Source organism: Labeo rohita, chromosome 14, assembly GCF_022985175.1.
Source record: "Labeo rohita strain BAU-BD-2019 chromosome 14, IGBB_LRoh.1.0, whole genome shotgun sequence".
NCBI classification, from domain to species: Eukaryota; Metazoa; Chordata; class Actinopteri; order Cypriniformes; family Cyprinidae; genus Labeo; species Labeo rohita.
Genome location: NC_066882.1, coordinates 33,058,637 through 33,079,693, shown reverse-complemented (window position 1 = coordinate 33,079,693; position 21,057 = coordinate 33,058,637). Strand labels below are relative to the sequence as shown.

Sequence of the window (21,057 nt, the reverse complement as noted above, 5' to 3'; positions counted from 1 at the left end):
TTTACACCCTTTCTACAGTATGGTGGGAAGAGCGCTATAATCGCACTCCATTGATCAATATTTACGCACGCTGTAGTGCTGACTGCATTTCAACAACAACAACAAAAGAGTTTTGTGTTCTACAGTTTTAATGCCAAGCCACGTTCTTTTCTATAATACTTTAATACAATACAGATTCACTGAAAGCGAATCACTCTGTTATTGTTGCAGACGTCTGTGTGTGATTATTCAGATAAATCTAGTTGCGTGTGTATTGAGTTGAGATGATGTGTGGTCTGAGAATACAGTTATCCTGACAAACTCTCATGCTGACATGGAGACGCAGGCCTTCTCTTACGTCTCTGCGTTCATCGCCTGGCTTGTGTTTCTGTGACACACTCACGTCTCATCAAACAGAAGCATCGATAATAGGATATGATATTATCGGAGAAATCCCTTATGTTACACAAGAATGATTTGTGTGGATGTCGTGTGCGTCACGTCTGGTTACGGCACCTCTGTTAGTCCGCATATAAAGCACGTACTGCACCCGTGGCTCTGGAACGGCTTGGGAACAACCTTCCTCTCTGCTCTCGTACTGATTTCAACATCATTAGATGCTTTATTTTTAAATTCTTGTGTTATTTCCCCTTCTTTCCTGAGCCGTCTCAGCGCTGGTTTTGTAATAAGGTTCATTCGTCTGTTAGTGCGGCGTCAGCGGCCTCATGTTATGGGAGGATGAGGCAGAATGAATGGATGAGTGATCTGTCCTCTAGCAGGAAATACTGCCTCTCTTTCCTTCCTGCAAACTCAAGAACCAGCCGGAGTGACACCGTCATGTGTATATACAGACGAGCGCTTCAGCAGAGAAAACTCTCGCTTTCTGTATTCCACATGTGCTATGTGAGACTCAGAGCACTGCTGATGAAACACAAACACATGCTGTGTGATCAGGAATTATTGTTGGATCTTGTGAAAACACCAGCTGTATTGTCAGTGTAGCAGTGGACGTCAGGTGTCCTGATCTGTTTTCTGGTTCAGTTGGTCCTGCTCTCCTGTTCTTTGATTGTTTTATTTCTATGGTCTGTAACTGATTGAGTGCTCAGTTCAGGTGCTGCCTGTTTCGTTCCTCTTGTTTGGTTGTTTTATTTAAGCCTAGGGCTGCCACTAACAACTATTTTTATATCGATAAATCTATCGACTACTTTATCGATTAATCGATTAATCTAAATGATTCATTTTCCACAAAAAATTCAACAATTTTACTTAAGAACATTTTGTTTTGTGATAAAATCAAATATTTGGAGATGCTTTTCATTATTACAATTTAAAATGGAATCCAGAAAGGTGATGAAAAACACAGAATTTAGTAACCAAACCGTAAAACTCAATTAATTAGACAGCCGTTTTAATTAATAACATTTAATTGAACCATTAAAACAGAGTATAGAACAATAAAATGAAAAAAAAAAAAAAAAGAAAATAAAATGGATTTCGTAAGGCCCTATAATTAGAATTATTTTTTTGTGAAAGATAATGTAAATAGACAAGTGAACAACAGCCTTTAAAATGACTTAAAATACGTATATAATATCAATGAGGCAATAATAATTAGTTAAAAAAAAGTATGGAAAGCAAGAAATCATGTGGTTTTATTGAACAGAACTTTTGAAATACATTATGTATTATAAACAATAGAGCTAACATACATGACGCATTACAACAAAGGCCTGCAGAGGGCGCCAACGGCCTGATGAGTGTTTTTACACATTACTGTGTGATCTAATGCTTGTTTAATATTGACCAAACATCATTTAATTCAAATGTCCACTTAATCTTTAATATTTGGCTATTTCTGTTGGAAAAAACAAAACAAAACAAAAAACAAAACAAAACAAAAAAAAAACAAAAACAAAAAAAACAGCATATGTTGGTTTGGTAGGTTTTGATGCTGGGATGCTGGTTATAGCTGATCCTTTGCTGGTCATGCGGTCCAGAACCAGCTTAAACCAGCTAAAACCAGCGTTCCAGCATCAAAACCTAGCGAACCAGCATATGCTGTTTTTTCAGCAGGGATAGCCACTGTAGTTTAATTAATATGTGGACTCAGAGTGAGGGTTTGAGCTTTTAGTTGGAAATCACGGTGAACAGTTAGCATATTGAGAACGATATTAATGCATTCTGCAACAACATGCATAGATGGAGTTTGAGACGCTCCACGCATGATAAAGCAGCTTTCACACGGGACGGGGAAAAAGCTGCGCTATGAAACCCATTGATTTTAATGGCCTGCGCTGCACCAGGATGGTTTGTTGACGCTCAAAGTTCAAAAGAGTTGAACCCGGTGGCCAGCGCAGCCTGCGTGAAAGGCCCGTCACAGTTTGTGCAGCAGCATTTACTGTGAATGGAGCGGAGCCGCTGTGAGACGCATGTACGTCACATACACGCATGTACATAATTAAAGCACATATTAAAGCTGCATCACATGTATTTGTTTGACAGAATCGTAGTGTTTGTGAATTCACAAGTATGCTTAATTAATGATTTTTAAATGGGTTTAATATATCATGCAGCCTTGGAAAACAGTCTAATAATGCGTTTCATGGATCCTCGGCCACTTCCGGTATTTTTCTGGTTGTTGAACGTGGGTAGAGTGAAATCTCGAATTTTTTAAAATCGAATAGAATTGATGAATCGTGACAGCCCTATTGAAGCCCTCAGATTTAACCTAGTGTTTGTGTGGTGTTGAAGCTCTTAGTCTGACAGTAGTGTAGTAGTACTTCTGTCTGTGCTGGTGGATTTAAATAAAGTGCCTTTGGTTTTTGCATCTTCTCTACACTAAATCTGTGACAATCTGTGTGTGTGAATGTGGAGGCTGAACACGGTGCAGGAAGTGTGTCATATTTAAAGCTCTGTGTGTGTTTGAGGATGACTAATGAAACACAAGTTATGTCTCATATGTCAGCGCACTGAGGCATGCTGGTCCTCTCTGGCCTCATGTGTCATTTTCATAGAATTTATTTATTTAAACAATACCAGTTTTAACAATAATAGTGCCCTATGAAATGATTTATTTTTTAGAAATCCTGTGTTGTTGGCTTTATTTTTTCTTTATTCTGTGTTTTATGATTTATTGCAGTTTTATTATCAAAAATGTTGGTCAATCAAACAAATGCATAATAATAAAACTAATATTTTAAAATGCGGTCAAATGAAATTTGAACTATTTCCTTCGTTCTTTTGTGCTGCGTGACAGAGGTTTACTGTTAAAATTAAAACATGGATAAAAAAAGGTTTATTGTCTGATATTCCTTAAAAGATAATGTTTTAATAAACTGTATTAATATCATCATTAAAGGATTAGTTTACAAAAATGTACAGATAATGTAGTCACCCCATTGTCATCCCAGATAGAAAAGAAAGACATGAACATCTTGGATGACAAGGGAGTGACTACATTATCTGTACATTTTTGTTCTGGAACTGAACAACTTTAAAATTCACTGCGATTGTCAGTGTGTGCTGATTCATTCTGATAGTTCAGACAGTAAAGTCATCAGTGTGTCCTTGTGTTTGACAGGGTCGACATGTGAAAACAGGGCAGCTGGCGGCCATCAAGGTCATGGACGTGACTGAGGTACGATCTTCTCCATCTCCACATCAGACAGAGAAACACGTCCACACCGCTTACTTATCCGGAATAACTCAACAATACGAAGCCTTTTGTTGTTGTTGTTTAAACAGAATGAGTTGGTATTAGGAATTTCACTGATATAGCTTTTGAGAGAAGCTTCATAATTGTTCTTCATTTTTCTTTATTTCTTATAATGCAGAGAGTTTGTTCATTTTATAGGATGAATATATTAGTCAGGAATCTAGATGAGGTCAAATAAAGCATGTGTGTATGAGGTCATGTTGATTTGGGATTGTGTGAAAGTGCAATAAGTCTGATCAGTTTCTCTAATGACAACAACTGTGATTGATAGTCACAATTATATTTTCAAACAAAACAATCACATTCATTAGTTTAACCGTTATTATGCAGCCCTTACTGAAAAACACTTGGCAGTGAGACAGCGGCTGATCTTAGACTGAAAGAGCAAAGGTTTGATGTGCGAGACATCGATTGACTTTCAGAATAGTTAAGGAATGAGACGTGTTAGTCAGCTAGTAAAAATAACTCTGGAGAGCAGCATTTTAATATATATATATATATATATTAGGGGTGTAACCGTGCACTGATGTCACAGTTCAGTACGTACCTCGGTTCGAGGGTCACGGTTCGATACGATTTCGGTACAACAGAAAAAAAATCTACTGCGCTAGTAGCTTTTTTTTAAACAGACAGTAGTACAAATTACAATTTTTCCACCTACATGTAAAAATACTAAATATTATATCAAATTATGATGTCATATATAGGCTATAAAATCTGCAGAACATACATAACAAGGAATAAATACTTGACATATATTTAATTTAGTTAACTTAGACAAGGGGCAAAAACAGTGCGACACGTAACGTAGCCTATATTTGCTGAGTTTCAGTTCAGTTTTGTGACAGAAAAGGAAACTCAAATGGCAGAAAGTGACATTCTATTTGTTTTTTAAGTTGATTTTGCTGGTGTGAGGAAAGTTAAAGTAATCGCGTTGGCGCACACAAACACAAAACATATTCCAGGCTTCCGGCATTGATAACTTGACAGCGCAGTTGGTGCTTTATCAAAATAAAACACAGTGAACCAAACATCAGCGCGCCCGCCTCACTGTCTATAATTTACATAATAAATAATAGTTTAGCATTTGGATACATCGTAAATATGGAAATATTATGGAATATTTGGATTTGTGCTGAATGAGAGAGGTCGGATACACGAACACAAAGCTCCATTTCACAGACAGCTGAGTGCACAAACCTTTAAATTAACGTTAAACTCCTTTGTCAGTGAGAGACGTGTTCACAATCAGCACATGATCACTGTCTAGTGGTTTTTGTTTTCAAGTGCGCAACTCCTGACATTCGCTGTTCTTCTGCCGGCGGTTATCAAACAGAGTTGCTTTACTTCGGGCGCCCCCTTCTGGATTGAGAGTGAATTGCCTGTATTCATTGTAAGGCCTCATGCAACGAACCCGTACCGTGACGGTATATATAATTATAATATTATAAACTTTTTTTATTTGAGTGTTGATCATTAAATAAATGTGATTAATTAGTTGACTCTATTCTGTTTTGGTTTTCGGTAGAATAATAATCACTTCAGTGCAACCCTATGTTTGAGTGAGTTCTGAAGCGTTTCGAGAGGCTCTGCTCTTCCCATCACACAAATGCTGTTTCCTTCCCGTCCTGTTTTATCTGTCATGAGAGATAACAGAGCCGTTTCCTTTCCCTGACCATCACTTCCATACGCAGCTCTCCTGTCTGTCCTCTGTCTCTTGGGATCAGAATGAGCCGTTATAAAGCGTTCATATGTTCTCACTCACTGAGGACGTGTGCTGTATTCTCCTGATTCAACAGACAGTAGCCGGGTTTCCATCCAAAGCTGCGAATTTAACTTATGCGCAAAAATTGTAATATCGCATAAAACATTTGCGAAAAAGCACAGTTTCCATCCAACATGTCAAAGAGAACAAAATTGTCACTTCCTGATAAACTGACGCTATATATTACTAAGAAAAGTAGGAGAAGCCACTGAATATAGTAATTTTCATATATAATAAATGACTTGCGCCTCAGAGCGAGCAGACAAATATGTGCAATTTTTATTCAAAATGTGGCGTTTCCACCACCCGATACTTCAGAATGCGCATAAAAGCAGGGTGATGGAAACATAGCTATTGTTCGTCTCATGCTGAAAACTCACGCGTGTGTTTTGTCTTGTGCAGGAGGAAGAAGATGAAATCAAGCTGGAGATTAACATGTTGAAGACTCACTCCCATCACAGGAACATAGCCACGTATTACGGAGCTTTTGTTAAGAAAAGTCCTGCGGGTCAGGATGACCAGCTCTGGGTGAGTAACACTAATAAACCTCAACCACAGGCCTTCCTCATTTACTCAAGTGTCATTGTGCCGGTATACAGACACTGAATGTGTGTTTTTGGGGTGATCTGTCTCGTTTGGACTTCTCTTCCACACTAAACAATAAATGATCTTATTGCAGTCTTGTTGGAGATTGTGTTGAGTGTCAGCTGTCACTTCAGGCCACAGCGCTGTGAGATTCAATGAGAAACGTTCAAGAATTCTGTTACAAAACCCAAATGCCTCTGTGATTTAAACGAGTTTAACACCAGATGAACCGGCGCTGACGTTATCAATGACACTGATGCTGAAACATTGTGCCACAAAGCACCCACATTTACCGCGGATTTACGTATCGATTTCTATTATATATTAAACATGTAAATGTATTAAATATATTACATTTAGAGATAATGGAATGTTATTACAGTAATTTTTGTCATTTCAGTTTTATTACTTATATTTAAAGTGTTTAAACCGATCTTGACCAGCACCTTAACATACACGGTAGTTTTGTAAAAACCATATACTCTAGTTGCTTTTTTACCATGGTATTGAGGAGCATGCATCTACAGTTGTACAACACTTTGGAATAACAATATGGTGATTTTTATTAAAGGAGTCCTATTATGCTCTTTTACAAAGTCTTGATTTTGTTTTGGGGGTGTACTAGAACATGCTCTCATGCTTGGTGGATCGAAAAATGCATTATTTTTCACATAATTTACATTATTACAATACCTTTCTCCCCAGCCTGGCACAAATGGCTCGATTAGTTCTGGGTTTAATGAAGGCCCGCCTTCTGAAAAACAAAATGTGTTGCGATTGGCGAACAGCTTAGACGGTGTTTCAGTACTGACACGCCCCTTGTCAAAGCAGTTAGTGCAAACTAGATTAAAGTGATTCTTACGTTTTAAATATGGATATTTTTCTTACAAAAACACATCGATTTGCTACAGGAGGCCTTTATTAACCCCTTGGAGCCGTGTGAGGCACTTTTTATTATGGATGGATGCACTTTATTAGACTTTATTAGTCTCTGATTGCATTCGTCTGAAAGAAGGAGGTCATATACTCCTAGGATACGCGGAGGGTGAGTAAATAATACGCTACAGTAGTGTTGGGTCCTATCATCGGCCTGCCACATCACCAATACATGATGTTACCATGAAAACCAGCTCCAGCATAAGACTAAAAGCAGCCTAACATTATCAAAGAACATCATCACAATCAGCCTAGCCTTGTCTAGTGCAAGTTTATGGATTTTAAAGAACACTTGTGTTATAAGTGAAGCTAATGTAACAATAACTGCTCTGAAGTGGTCACGCTAGTCAATGCTTGTGTTTATACCCGCCGTGCTGCGGCTCGTTGAAGCGGCTCTCCGTGCTGCATCGCTAACGTTCGGCTAATCCCCACCTCATCTGTACACACCCCCCAACCATCCAAATTTCCGTAGGCGGGATTTATTTAATGATATTCTAGTGGACCGTGTTGTGACATCAAAGCACCCAGAAAACAAACGTTGTAGTCCAAAGGAGCCGTTCGTTGTAGTTCTTGAAAAGAGATTATTTTAAAACAAAATGGAGCTTTGTAACTTTGTACAAATTTTGATGCCCAAAGATACACACCACACACTGACTAAAGTTCAAAAAGTGAAAAAGCATAATAGCACCCCTTTAAGAGAAAGTACGTTTTAATTCAGTCGCACTGTTGAAATATTTAAATAGAGAAATAATCTGAGCAGATGCTACTGCTTTTAAAGAAAGTACATCTTCATCTCAAAGTCAGTGCTGTACTGTCAGATGTGCATGTCCATGAGATGACTGAACGTTATTATACATTATTCCTGCTTACAGCATGTGGAAGAAGAGAATAAAAGAGACAAATGAGCAATGAAAGCAACACTGGCCATTATAAGCCGCATCACGAGTCTGTGTGGTGTTGTTCTGTCACTGGTCTGTGTTTCTCTCTCAGTTCCTCTGTGTTAGCGCTGAAAGAGTCTCTCAGTAAGTTCTGACAAATAAAAATGCCCTGAGTCTCTCCCTCAGCAGTTCGCATCTTCACAGTCTAAAGACTGACCATCCTGAGATAAATAAGAGTGCGGGTGAGCGATCAGACGTCTGAGGCGTGTGACGTGAGGTGTGAAGTGTGTGTGTGTTGTTCTTCAGCTGGTGATGGAGTACTGCGGCGCCGGCTCGGTCACAGACCTGCTGAAGAAGACCAAAGGGAACTGCCTGAAGGAGGACTGGATCGCTTACATCTGCAGGGAGGTGCTGAGAGTGAGTAATCACAGCTGATCAATACTAAAACAAGCCAAAAAAACCTCGTTTAGAGGAGGAGAAACACCTCGACAGGAGCCAGACCCGTCTGCCATCACAGTGTAGTTACAGTAAATCTGTTACCTGGCGTGTGTGAAACGAGTCATGTGTTCAGGGAATAAATCGCTTGATCGCATTGTTCCAATGTGTTTGTTCCAGTAAGACACATTTGAAACTGTTTTGCGGGCCTTTGTTGATTTATAGTCTTTTGAAATCCATCCTAACTGACACCGTTAAGTGTAAACAGACTGTTTTCACGGTCAGAGCGAGTTACGTGACACAAAAGGCTGTGTTTTATGATGAAAAGCAGTTATGTTCTAATGTGTGTGTGTGGTACACAGAGAGATAAAAGACAGTTGCATTTCATGACTGGATGAAGTCTGCACTTGGTTTAGTACGCTGAAGTTTATGTGGATAACAGAAAACAGCAAAGATCAATGAAACCTCCCAGCGTGTCACCAAATGCATTTCATCCACAGAAATCATTGAAGGAGACATGCACTTCATTCATGAAAGGAGTTGCTTGGGTTATGAAATGCATTCTGTCCATAAAGTGTTTTTGTGCATCGTCCTTTTCATTCTTCAGCATATCATCAGATCCATGCTGAAAACTGGAATTTGATCTGGTCTAACAGAAGTAGAAAGCTTGTTCTTTCACTAATTTTATGACCCTAATGATAATAAACGACTGTATTCACAGTCAAACATGCGGTCCCCACAATGTTAAAAAATGATTAAAAATAGTAAATGATGTTTATCTGAAAGTGTAACGATGCAAACATGTTTTCTGTGAGGGCTAGGTTTAGGGTTAGTGTTGGGTGAGGGGACAGACAATATCGTTTGGTCGGTATAAAAACTATAGAAGTCTATGGAAAGTCCCCACAATTCACAAAAACAAACGTGTGTTGTGTGTGTAAACTCTGATTCGCTGCTGTTTGTTTTCTCAGGGTCTGTTACACCTTCACTCTCATCACGTGATTCATCGAGACATTAAAGGACAAAACGTGCTGCTGACAGAGAACGCTGAGATCAAACTGGGTAAGACTCGATCATTAGCAGCATATGAGAAATGCTAGAGGTGATCATGCTAAAATCACTGATGTGATCGCTAAATCAAACAATGCAAGGTCACACTCAAAACATGAAATGGTTTTGGTTTTGATTCCTTTTTTATAATTGCTTCTTATTTTATTTTAGTGTGGTACTTGTCACATTTCAGTAAGCCAGCTTTTGATGTCTTATACAAAAAAGGACCCACTTTGTATTAATGAGTTTTGAACTACTTTACACTTTAAGCACGTGATACATTATATTTATTGTGTGCATAGCAGTGTTATTTTAGTATCATTGATATTTTATCTTTGATATATTTTGAATTAGATTTTTGTTTTAAATTCTGTTTCTATATAAATGATAAAGTTTTAGTAATTTTGTTCTGTTTTTGTCATTTCTCAGTTTTTTTGTTTGGTTTTAATATGTAAACTACACAAAACTACATAGAACAGTATGCATGTACACAAGATGTACCCGTATCATACGGCAGTATACATCAGACAGGAGCCACCGCTGATCTGTTTTTAACTCCTGTGTTTTTCCAGTGGATTTTGGCGTCAGTGCTCAGTTAGACCGGACGATTGGCAGGAGAAACACCTTCATCGGGACGCCGTATTGGATGGCGCCGGAAGTGATCGCGTGTGACGACAACCCTGACTCCACGTATGACTACAGGGTGAGTAGCACTAGTGCACGTGAGTGTTTGAACACGTTCCTATCAGTGACCGTGATTTTACCGCGTGTTTCAGAGCGACGTGTGGTCTCTGGGAATCACGGCGTTAGAGATGGCAGAGGGAGCGCCACGTGAGTTCACATACGCAGAAAAACTCTACTGAAGTTACATGTGATCCGGTGTGATTTCTGTATGATTCCTGCTTTTCTCCACAGCCTTGTGTGATATGCATCCCATGAGAGCGCTGTTCCTCATTCCACGAAACCCTCCTCCCAAACTAAAGTCCAAGAAATGGTGAGACGACCGCCGTTTATTACACATCCATAGAGTTTACATGCAGATCACGTGTGACTCGTCTCCGACTCAGAAACAGAAAACAGAAAATCTTTAGCTAAACGAACTAACGTGTCTGTATGAGCGTTTAAACGTTCTCCGTCTGCTGTTCCGTTGCTCCTCAAGGTCTAAGAAGTTTCAGACGTTTGTGGACAAATGTCTGGTGAAGAACTACCTGCACCGGCCGTCCACAGAGACGCTCCTGCGCCACTCCTTCATTAAAGACCTTCCCAACGAGCGACAGGTGCGCATCACGCTCAAAGATCACCTGGACAGAACCAGGAAGAGGAGACGAGAGAAAGGTGATGAAGAGACGCTCTGATTTATACTGACGACTCCTAAATGTTCTGTGCTCACTGATGTCGTTTGAGAACATGAACATTAATGTTACTCTAAAATACAGCCACTGTTCAAATGGTAGTGTTGGTTTGGCTCAAACTCTGTCTGTGATCGATGTTAACAGAGGGGACGGAATATGAATACAGCGGCAGTGAAGATGAAGAAGATGCCATCAATGAAGATGAAGGTGAACCCAGGTATGTGCTAATCATATTGTTATGAGTGTTTGAAAGTGAAGTGGGTTCGATCACTGTCTTAAAAACTCTTAAATTTAGTTGTATCAAATTTAAGGTGATAAAAAGTCTTACATTGTACAACAAAGTCCTAATTATGATTTCAAGAGGTCTTAAATTCGTGGACGGAATAACCAGAATTGCGATACGGCTTAATGTGATGATTAAACATCAAAAGGCTATGATTACATTAAATAAACGTGAGCACCACCTGCTGGCAGAGAATGAATGTGCATTTTCAGTCAACGTTTCAGTTCAGACCAATGCGAAAATCGGCCCACGCAGAGCTTTAAATGTGAACTGGTGGATCAATAAGACGACAATGCATTATAAAAAATCTAAACAGTAAAATAGGGGTGTACAATATATATTGTTTGCAGCAACATCATAATTATTGTTTTAATGACACACCTGCAGAATGCACACATACAGTACTGATGAGGTGTAGTAAGTGAGGTTAAACTAGTGCACGTGTGCATTTAGAGTGAGTTCTTTCACTGCACAATTCTGCCTATAAAAATGCATTTAGAATGGTCACGTAGTTCAAGATATGGGGCAGAAAATGTATATATTTATATAATTTCATATAGTTAATCGGTAACACATGAAGAGTGCCATTTTTTTTTTCTCCAAAAGTCAGCATGATTACAAATGTGATATTGATTTTATTTTAAACAATAAGTTAATATTAAAATACTTGAGTTTTAGACATCATATTTCCTGTTTTTGCTCTGTTTCTCTAACAAAAATCATTCCAAACACAGCAGCAGCACCGTTTTGCATCTCTGAGCGACAGAATGATTCGGTTCAATCGCAATGACTCACTTATTGACAGTGACTTTCTGCCACCTACTGGCGGTTTTAATTTCACATTTAAAGTATCTTTTTCAGTTTTTTTCAGTTTTTATCATTTTATGTTTAAAATATCAAAATATTATTTATGCCTTTGTAACTGCAGGTTAAAGCATCCCATGTTCGTCTGAGCTGCATTAAACAGTGTGTGAATCTAAATGTCACTAAGATGCAGCTTCTGTGTTTCCTCTGCATTGCAAGGATAAATTTTGTTGATACTGATTTCATTTGCTTGGTAACAGTCCAGATGTAAGAATTTGACTCAAAATATGACGCACACTTTTAGAAAAAATGGCTTTATAAAAGTAAAAAAAAAAAAAAAAAACTTTGGAAAATATTAATTTCTATGCCTGCTGTGAACTGACCACACAGAATATAAAGAATATCAAAAACTAGAAAATTTAAAATTTCAAAATCCCACAAAATATAATTTTTTTGTCAATATTGCACACCCCTAATTTAACGTAATTAATATAATAATTCATTGATATTGTTTAAAGTCATATAATAATTCATACTTTTGACTTTTTTACAGTCATTTTACAGTTTAATATGTTACTACAGAGTAGACATTGCTCACATGGTATTATTTTTATTTGTGCAGGTGTTAAAAAAAAATAAAAATCTTAAATTTGAGCCTAAAGATCCTGCAGAAACCCTGTTACAGAGGCAGAGCAACTCATCACACTTTGCTGAAACATTAAAAGGACAAAAAGACTCTTTCCGCCGTCAGTTGCTGAACTACTGATCTGATCCAGTTCTTTCTTTACATTCTTACGAAATCAAAATTAGAACGTAGGTGAATGAGGAATTTCACATCATACAGAAAGGAAATAGTTCTAGACTAATAACTAAACCTTAAGATTTTTGAATTGTAATGCATTCGCTTGATGTAGCTGCGACACTGATTAAGCCTGAGCTGTACTGGAAAACAAACAAATACATTTCCTCATTCAAGTGGAAATGCAGCGGGAAGAGCTTGCTCAGAACAGTTCGGCCCGATGGCAGCACGTCACGTTTTTCTTTAGACTGATGATAATAAGATGAGGAAAGTGCATTAGGAAAGTAAATCACTTTGGATTTCACATTAAACCTGAGAGGTGAGTTGCGTTAGTGAACCGAGAGCGAGGCTTAAACTAGAAGAGGTTTGTGTCAGAATGGGCTGATCAGCAGCAGCTCGATGGCGTTTGTGCCACAGTGACTGAAAGGTGGATCCAAATAAATCAGTGTATTACAATGAAGCTCACATTGTTACGTAAGCTTGAACTGTCTCGTTCTCGTGTGTGCGGTGATGAGCAGATGTCAGTGACTGTGGCGCGGGTTCGGCGTCTCCATATGGCAGACGGTCGCTCTCGTCTCTGTGTCAGCGGCTGTCGCTCACTCGTGTGTTTTGTGCTCACACAGCTCTATAGTCAATCTTCCTGGAGAGTCTATGCTGAGACGGGAGTTCCTGCGTCTGCAGCAGGAGACGAACACACAAACACACCTGCCCCAGCAAACACACAATCAGGACAACTACAAGAAACAGCTGCTCGCCGACAGAAACAAGAGAATCCAGCAGCAGCAGGAGGAGCGACGCCGCCTCGAAGATGTACGAATCAAGCCTTCTTCAGTTTTGAGCGCATGAGCACATTTCAGAGCCGACGTTTCGCTGATTCGCGGCTTTATTGCGTTTAGTGTTTGTTTGCTTTGCATCTTCAGGGCTTTTCAGACATGTCACAGTGATGTGTGTGTGTGTGTGTTTGGTTAGTCATGGCATGTTTTACTAGAATGTGAATTACTCGTTCATTCGTGTATGTAAATCTTTTAAATGTGTCCACTAGCGGTCCAACATTGGGACACACTTGAGTCTGAAAGCTTGTGCTTGATATGACGAATCAAAACTGTGCCAGCATATGAATCTCTTTACAAAACTATCATTTTCATTTATAAGTTGTTGAAGCACTGAAGGAAAACCAGCCAACAAGTGTCCAGAATAGATGGGAGTAGTGCTGTTACCAGGATGAGTTTAGTTAGTTATGAAAGCTGGAATCTAGACATGAGAAGAAGCTGAAGTGGATACTTTTGTTCACTCTTTGTGTTTTTCTAGGTTTGTAGGTGTGTATGGTTTTAGTGTTGTTGTGCAGTGTGTGTATAGTAGTGCAGGTGAAGAGCTCACAGTCGTGTGTGTGTGTTTGTGTTTGTAAAGCAGCAGGAACGGCTGTTACACCAGACCGGACTCCAGTGGCCGGAGCTCCAGGAGATGATATGGCAGGAAGAGACTGACGTTACTGAGAAAAGCAGAAGAAATCAAAAGAATCAGGTTAGAGTTTAGCAATTCATTTGGCCCTTGGATGAATATTTAGGACTTTTTGCTGAACAGTCACATATTTTTTGTACATTTCTTATGTATGTTCTTCACTGCATTTGTGTGTGTGTGTGTGTGTGTGTAGTTACTGTTATTTTGTGTTTCTTGCATATGTAATTCATGTACAAAAGTCAAGGTCAGGTCCATTCATATTCACAGCAGTTCTCACTCCTTGTGAAGTAACATTTACTAATTAGACTGAATCACACAACACATACTCTAGAATATAAGTGATGTTTTTTAATGATCTGAAATGTGTTGTGACATATAATGATGTCAAGGCCAGATGAGTGCACACACACACACACACACACACACACACACATATCAGTTCTAGCATTACTAACACTGTGAACTAGGCTTAGTTGAGATGATCTGTTGTACAGTATTGCTATTCTGGTGGAATATTATAAAATACTTAAAGGAGAAGTTCACTTCCAGAACAAAAATGTACAGATTTACTCACCCCCTTGTCATCCAAGATGTTCATGTCTTTCTGTCTTCAGTTGAAAAGAAATTCCGTTTTTTGAGGAAAACATTTCAGCATTTTTCTCCATATAATGGATTTCTATGGTGCCTGTGAGTTTGAAATATAGTTTAAATGCGGCTTCAAAGGCTCTAAACAATCGATTGAAAAAAAAATGACAATTTATATATTTTTTAACCTCAAATGCTTGTCTTGTCTAGCTCTGTGTGAACTCTTGTGTAATCTGGTTCAATATAGTTAGTGTATGTTGAAAAACTCCCATCTCATTTTCTCCTCCAACTTCAAAATCATTTGCAAATGTGCAAAGAAGATCAAACGCCCTTTAATCCTCTTCCTTTTCTCTTCCTGAATCCTCACTCCTGTCTTTATTTATTTCTGTTGTTATAGTTATTGTTTTTGATAAACATTTCTTTCTTTTATTCACTTCTAATCCCTGTATGTGCATCTGCTGATGTGGCAAAATAGAACAAGGCTGTAGATCAGATCAGTTTCTCCTTGTCAAAACACCAAAGATCATCAATGAATTCTGTAAATGACGGTAGATATTGGTCGATTTTAACAAATTTAAAAATGCAATAAATTATGATGCAAAAAGTAATCAGCGTAAGCCGACATAGGTTATAAGCTCACCATGAGTTTATCATGATTTATGACGAAGATGAATGTGTTCTGCTATTTAAGTACTAGAAATAGGGATGTGTTTTTTAAGAAGATGGTTAGAGATCTGTAGAACTGTTATGGGACAGACTGAACGCTGTGTGTGCTTGTTAGGGAAGGTAAAGGCCTGTCAGGTGTATTTATAGGCTATAGCACATCTCCCACACGCCGGTAATTCACGTCCGCTTTAAATTCGTTTAGACTTGCTGTTTGTAATAAATGTTGTTTGCCACTATAATTAGTTTATTTTGCACTTACATTTTTCATTCTTGTTCTGTATACAGTTGACATTAAAGTGTTTCTGTGGAGTGAGAGGAACTAAAATACAGTGTTTGAAATGTAGTAAATGTTTTATTGTATGTCTGAATGTCATGATGAAATGAGACGTATGCACCAAAGCAAATGAACAGTGTTTCTCTTAACAATGCGGTTTTGACCAGGTGCGGCTCATATTGACGTGTGACTTATTTTCCAGAAAATATGATAATTCAGCATTTTGAACGTGATCACAACCTTCTTTTCTTGACTGTTTTTAGTAGCTCTGTTGGAAGTGTTTGTCGCTGGTGAAGTGAGCTGCTGTTTGTCTCTGTATTTCAGCCCAAAGACGGTGAACATCACAGGACTGATCCTGAATCAGCGGCTGTCGGTCTGTTTGCCGAGCAGGTAAAGACCTTCTGTAACTGCTGTCAGCGATTTCAGTCAGCTACAGATCATCTGCTGTTTTTGTGAGTCATGTTTAGATGTTGGGCTGACGTAAGGGTAGTAATACACTCACCAGGTGAGATTTGACGTTTTTCAGCACGGTTGGTTCTCAGAGGTTGGTTAATAGCAGAAAGTATTTTGTGTAGTGAGCACTGAACTGTGAATCTGTTTTCCCAGGCTCTCTCTGTTTTCTCATGTAACACATTTGAGTTCAGTATTTGATCACGTACTGAGCATCTGGTCCCGATCAGGGTTGTTTTGTGCTAATGACATGCTGATGTCCAGCAGGGCCGGAGAGCCCAGCGAACTCTTCCCAGAGATCAGTCGCAGCTGCTGTTTCTCCAGCACGACCCCGCGCTCCAGCAGAAGAGTCCTCGAGACGCGCGGCACGACGGGGTAAGACACAACGCCCGTTCACGTGATGCATGTAACGCAAAGCGCTCTGATTGTGATGCTGGAGTCAGCTCTAGATTGTGATGATGACTCTGTCCTTCAGCTGGCAGGTAAACTGGAATCGCTGGACGCTCATCTAGTGAATCTGAATAATATAGCGGTGAGGATTCCTCACGTTCAGTCTCGTCTGGGATCAGGGAGCAACTCCAGTCCGTGTACTCCAGCGCTCCAGAGAGCGGCCAAACCGCCGGTACGACAGCAGACACGGCTCTCCCTCCATCACAGCTTTCTCTGATCTCATGCGCTAATAGGCCTTGATGGTCTATGACAGCGTACTATAGCTTTTTCCCCTCAAGAAGTACTGTAGAATGACTATAATTAGTTCTAAGAAGAAGAGGCTGTGCTTTTTCAGCTGTGTGGAAAGAAACCGACATACTTAATTGAGTTAGTGGAGTGAACGTCTGTGTGGTTTGTGTTGATTTCAGAACATGAACGTGTGTCCCAGTCGTGAGATTCATCACAGCAGCTCCATGACGGACGTCTCATCCACTCTGTTCTCTCCAACACTCGATGAAGTCTTCTTCAGCTCTGATGAGCAGCCGCCGAAGGTTCGTCACCTCCACCGCTTCTCCGCTCTCACAGTCACAAAAACCCGATGATGACCAAATAATCCATTTGTAATTGGATTGACGGCTCAATCGGACTAAAGAAAAGACTTCATGTAAACACCTTAATCGATCGGAATGAAATTGAAGTGGTTGTTATGTGCAAACAGTGAGAAACTCTATATTTGTGCAGGGTAGTGTTGCACAATATACCGGTACTAAAAAAGTATCACTTTACTCTGCTTTTAAAAATGGTACGATTCTGCATTTTACTAGTATCGGTACTTTTAAAAATGCATTTTTAAAAAAGCTGCAAAATACTTTAGCTGCATGAATCACGCATGTTCTGTGTGTTTCTGTGGTAGTGAATGGCGCAAACGTGCAGTTTCGTTTACTACACACATACTAGAGCTCACGTGACGCTTGCGGTGTTTTCAGCCTCTGCCGCCTCAATATATAAACACATGAACATCATCTCTAGAACTGCTCTGAGAGTCACTTCAGGAGCATTTTACCGTTTCTTTTGCGGAAACTATCGTCAAATCATATGGAAACAGAAACCTTGTCTTCACAGCAACCCATCAAAATAAAAGTTTGGTTTAACTGACAGTCAGAAATATGTAATGATAGTACTAATACTACTAATAAAAAATATTATCAGAACAGCACAGTATTTTTGAAAATAATAATAATAATAATTAAAAAAATAAATAAATAAATAGCCTATAATACATGAATTCTTTATCAAATCTAATTACCCTTTATAAATTCATTAGACATGCTTTTGATTATTAAAATATAATGAAATGATTTAAATAGAATCCAGAAAATTAATGAAAAACAGAGATTCACAAAAACAAAACTTAATTTGAGAAAAATAATAAAATGTATTTCATTTTTGTTTACATTTTTATATATATATATATTAAAGAAGGGATGAAATGCTTTGTTTTAACAGATAAAATAACTATGATCTCCATTTGGATAATCTATTATTTAATTACTTTTCCTGTTGTTCTATGTTTTTGTCATAGTATCAGTTCAGTAGCAGTATCATGATATTTTAGTCAGGTATCGTATCGAAGTAAAAAATGTTGGTATCGTGACAGCACTAGTGCAGGGTGAGCATGTAAAAAAACAAAAACGATTCCAGTGGAAGATTTGAAGACATAAACACGCACATCAACCTGATCACTTTATTTAGTGTTCATGTAAACACTACGTTCAGATTCATCAGTTGGAATGAATTCAGTCCAGTTGAACCAAAAAGTGTGCATGTAAACGTAGCCAATGAGGAGACACTCAAAGCTGCTCCCTAACAATCGACGAACCTGAATCTGATTATTGAATCTGATTACCAAAATTTGATTATTCGCTTAGTTGCAGAAAGAAAAACAAAAAATAGGCCTAAATAAAAAAAAAAAATCCACAGGAAGTGGTGAAGTCACGCAGTCCCTGACGGATAGATCGTTAACGGATCGTCTGTGTGGTAATATAGTACGTCGGGCAGGACATCCAAGCACTCACCTATCTTTCATCGACCTCAAATATGCCTTATCTCTGAAATACTTTATGTAAGAAAGTAAGTAGGTAAGCAACTTTACATAGCAGTGTTAACCTAGACAAATGTGCGCTATTCAAGTGTGTGTGCGGAGTGTGGAAGCTCTTAAAATACGTAATTCTTGGTCTTATAGATAAAAGTAATACATTGTTCAAACCTGTAAACACTCTACGTTTATTTGAGTGCACTCAAGAATAACAACAAAACATAGCGCATTTGTAAAATAATGAAAGCAAACATGATGTTTGTCGTCAAAATGAACCAAAACTCCATGTATACTTACCTTACAGTCACAAAAAATATATCTATAAAGAGAGAAATATCTACTTTAAAATGAACCAATTCAAAGAAAGCAATAGTTTATCAATAAATTATTAAAACATTAACGCAGCCTCCTTACTGTTTTTCCATAACACATTCATAATCATTACTTCTGTGTGTGCTGTGACGAGCTTTATGTGTGCGCTTGAGTGCTGTGTAGGCAGTTGAAGGCTCATTATTATGATTTAAATGGTTTATTAATAAACGTGCGTTAATAAATAATGCTTAAAATGAACAACTACTAGTCGATCAGACCAGCCCTGCATTCTATACAATACTGTATCATATGATACTGATTATTGTAGTATTTGTTCATATTTATCACAGTATTTAGGGAACATATCAGAGTAATCCACAGCTGAGAAAAACTAAATCATGTCTGAAGGTTTTGCTGCGTCAGAAACATTTGTATAGGTGGCAACTGCTAAAACTGCGGTCAAACAGCTTCCTCTCCCTGAGGGAGGTGCCTTCCTTCCTTCCTTTAATGTGACACATGCTTTCACAGCAGATATACGGTTAGCGCACAAAATAAAAGTGAGAATGCCTCCGAAACCCAGAATGCAGGTCAGAGGCATTCAGTGAAGAGAACTGTGGGAGAATAATCAGCTTTAGTCACTCTAAACAAATGCAAATACACACAGTGCACAGCATAAATGAGTACATCCCCTCTAAAACATAACAAATTCAGCGGTTACTCTTTACTTAGATGACATGTTAGGGTTCTTTGGAGATATAATGTTTCAACAAATCTGCTTGATCAATTCCCAAAGAAAATTGTCAAAATTATTCAGGGAAATAAGATTTTCTTTTTAAAGTGATAAAATGTTGTGTTGCAAAAATGACTACAGCCTCCTGAAAGTTACTAAATAAAACAAACAAACAAACAAAAAAGTGTAGATTTAAGGCTATTTTTGATTAACAGCTAAGTATATTGAACCAACACTTTTAAAAAAAAAAATTAAAGATGATTTTAGTAATGAGTGAATTTTTGCTAGAAAAAGCGGCAGAGATACACCATGCAAGTGTCTCAGAGCCGGCAAAAGCTATGAAAAGAGTGACACTTTATCTCACAGAATGTGACGCAGCCTGCAGAAGTGACATGGATGGTTGTTGTCACCACTGGAATTACCTGCTGTAGCCGCAGCACAACAAACTCATTTAACCTCTTCCAAGGCCCATATTTACAAAATATAGACTTCTGGGAATCCATACTTTGGTCTCCAAAAGCATCCAAAATGTTGTGGTGTTGCTAGAGGAGGAGTACGGTGAGAAGTGTCTGGTTCCCACAGTGATGTTCAGTGGTAGTAAAGCTCTTCTGTAGGGATGGATGAGTGCTGAAGGTGTGAGGGAGTTGTGTTTTATCAATGCTGTCATGAATTCACACACCACTGTGTGACGTAATACAAAAAAACTGAAACTGAAGATGCTACCCACCCTCATTCCCTGCATTATTGGGCATTTTTTCAACATGACAATGAAGATATTCATTCTCCCAAGGTGAAAATCCTTCAGTGGACATGTTTTTCGCTCAGTCTTAACACTCTCGAGCAGCTGTGGGGGATTCTGTAGAGACGAGCTGAGCAAAACTATCCATTAAAGACCAGCGCATTTAAGGAGCTCGTCCTCCAGGAGTTAAACAGGACAGATGTGAAAATTTGTCATGTACTTGTACACTCAGTGCTAAGAAGGGTCAGAGCAGTGTACTTAGAGTTCTAGAGGACATACTAAGCACTAGAATATTATACATTTGCTGCATTAAATCTAGGGTGTTCTCATTTCTGCAATCCTTCATTTAAACAAAACTGGTTAATTTACATATCTTACAAAAAATATTGGCTTATATATATTTTTGTTTTTATTCAGTATATGTTTAATACATTTCAATTTTGCCATCTTTCCATGAATTATATTTGTTCATTAAGAAAACACATCCTCATACTTATACTTCTATATTTATTAAGAGGGGGTGTACTCATTTACATACATACATATGTAACAAGAATGAATGATAATCTCAATTTTGCAATCATGTGTCTCAAGATTCCAGAACGAACCACGTCAAAGTTTAAAGATGTCAAGAGTCACCACGGGTATGGATCCAGGTGAGCTGATTCTGTGCTTGTGTTAATTGAAAACCTCACTACATATATGAATGCACATTAGTTGAGCTCTGAGTTATTCGTCTGA

At 38.4% G+C, this 21,057-nt stretch overlaps 1 protein-coding gene across 4 annotated transcripts in view; it reads left to right on the top strand.

Moving 5' to 3' along the window:
- The window catches only part of si:zfos-2326c3.2 (misshapen-like kinase 1), a 53,898-nt gene that overhangs the window by 7,956 nt on the left and 24,885 nt on the right, over nt 1-21,057 (top strand). For 2 of the 4 annotated variants that reach the window (XM_051128126.1, XM_051128123.1), the window contains exons 3-18: nt 3,560-3,616; nt 5,862-5,987; nt 8,165-8,275; nt 9,262-9,352; nt 9,913-10,043; nt 10,117-10,171; nt 10,256-10,334; nt 10,500-10,675; nt 10,837-10,909; nt 13,202-13,388; nt 13,986-14,099; nt 15,886-15,951; nt 16,276-16,386; nt 16,487-16,633; nt 16,869-16,991; nt 20,911-20,972. In XM_051128126.1, coding sequence (XP_050984083.1) covers nt 3,560-3,616; nt 5,862-5,987; nt 8,165-8,275; nt 9,262-9,352; nt 9,913-10,043; nt 10,117-10,171; nt 10,256-10,334; nt 10,500-10,675; nt 10,837-10,909; nt 13,202-13,388; nt 13,986-14,099; nt 15,886-15,951; nt 16,276-16,386; nt 16,487-16,633; nt 16,869-16,991; nt 20,911-20,972 — 1,709 coding nt within the window. The remainder of the gene's footprint in view (nt 1-3,559; nt 3,617-5,861; nt 5,988-8,164; nt 8,276-9,261; nt 9,353-9,912; nt 10,044-10,116; nt 10,172-10,255; nt 10,335-10,499; nt 10,676-10,836; nt 10,910-13,201; nt 13,389-13,985; nt 14,100-15,885; nt 15,952-16,275; nt 16,387-16,486; nt 16,634-16,868; nt 16,992-20,910; nt 20,973-21,057) is intronic. The other 2 variants (XM_051128127.1, XM_051128124.1) reach the window with 2 other exon arrangements.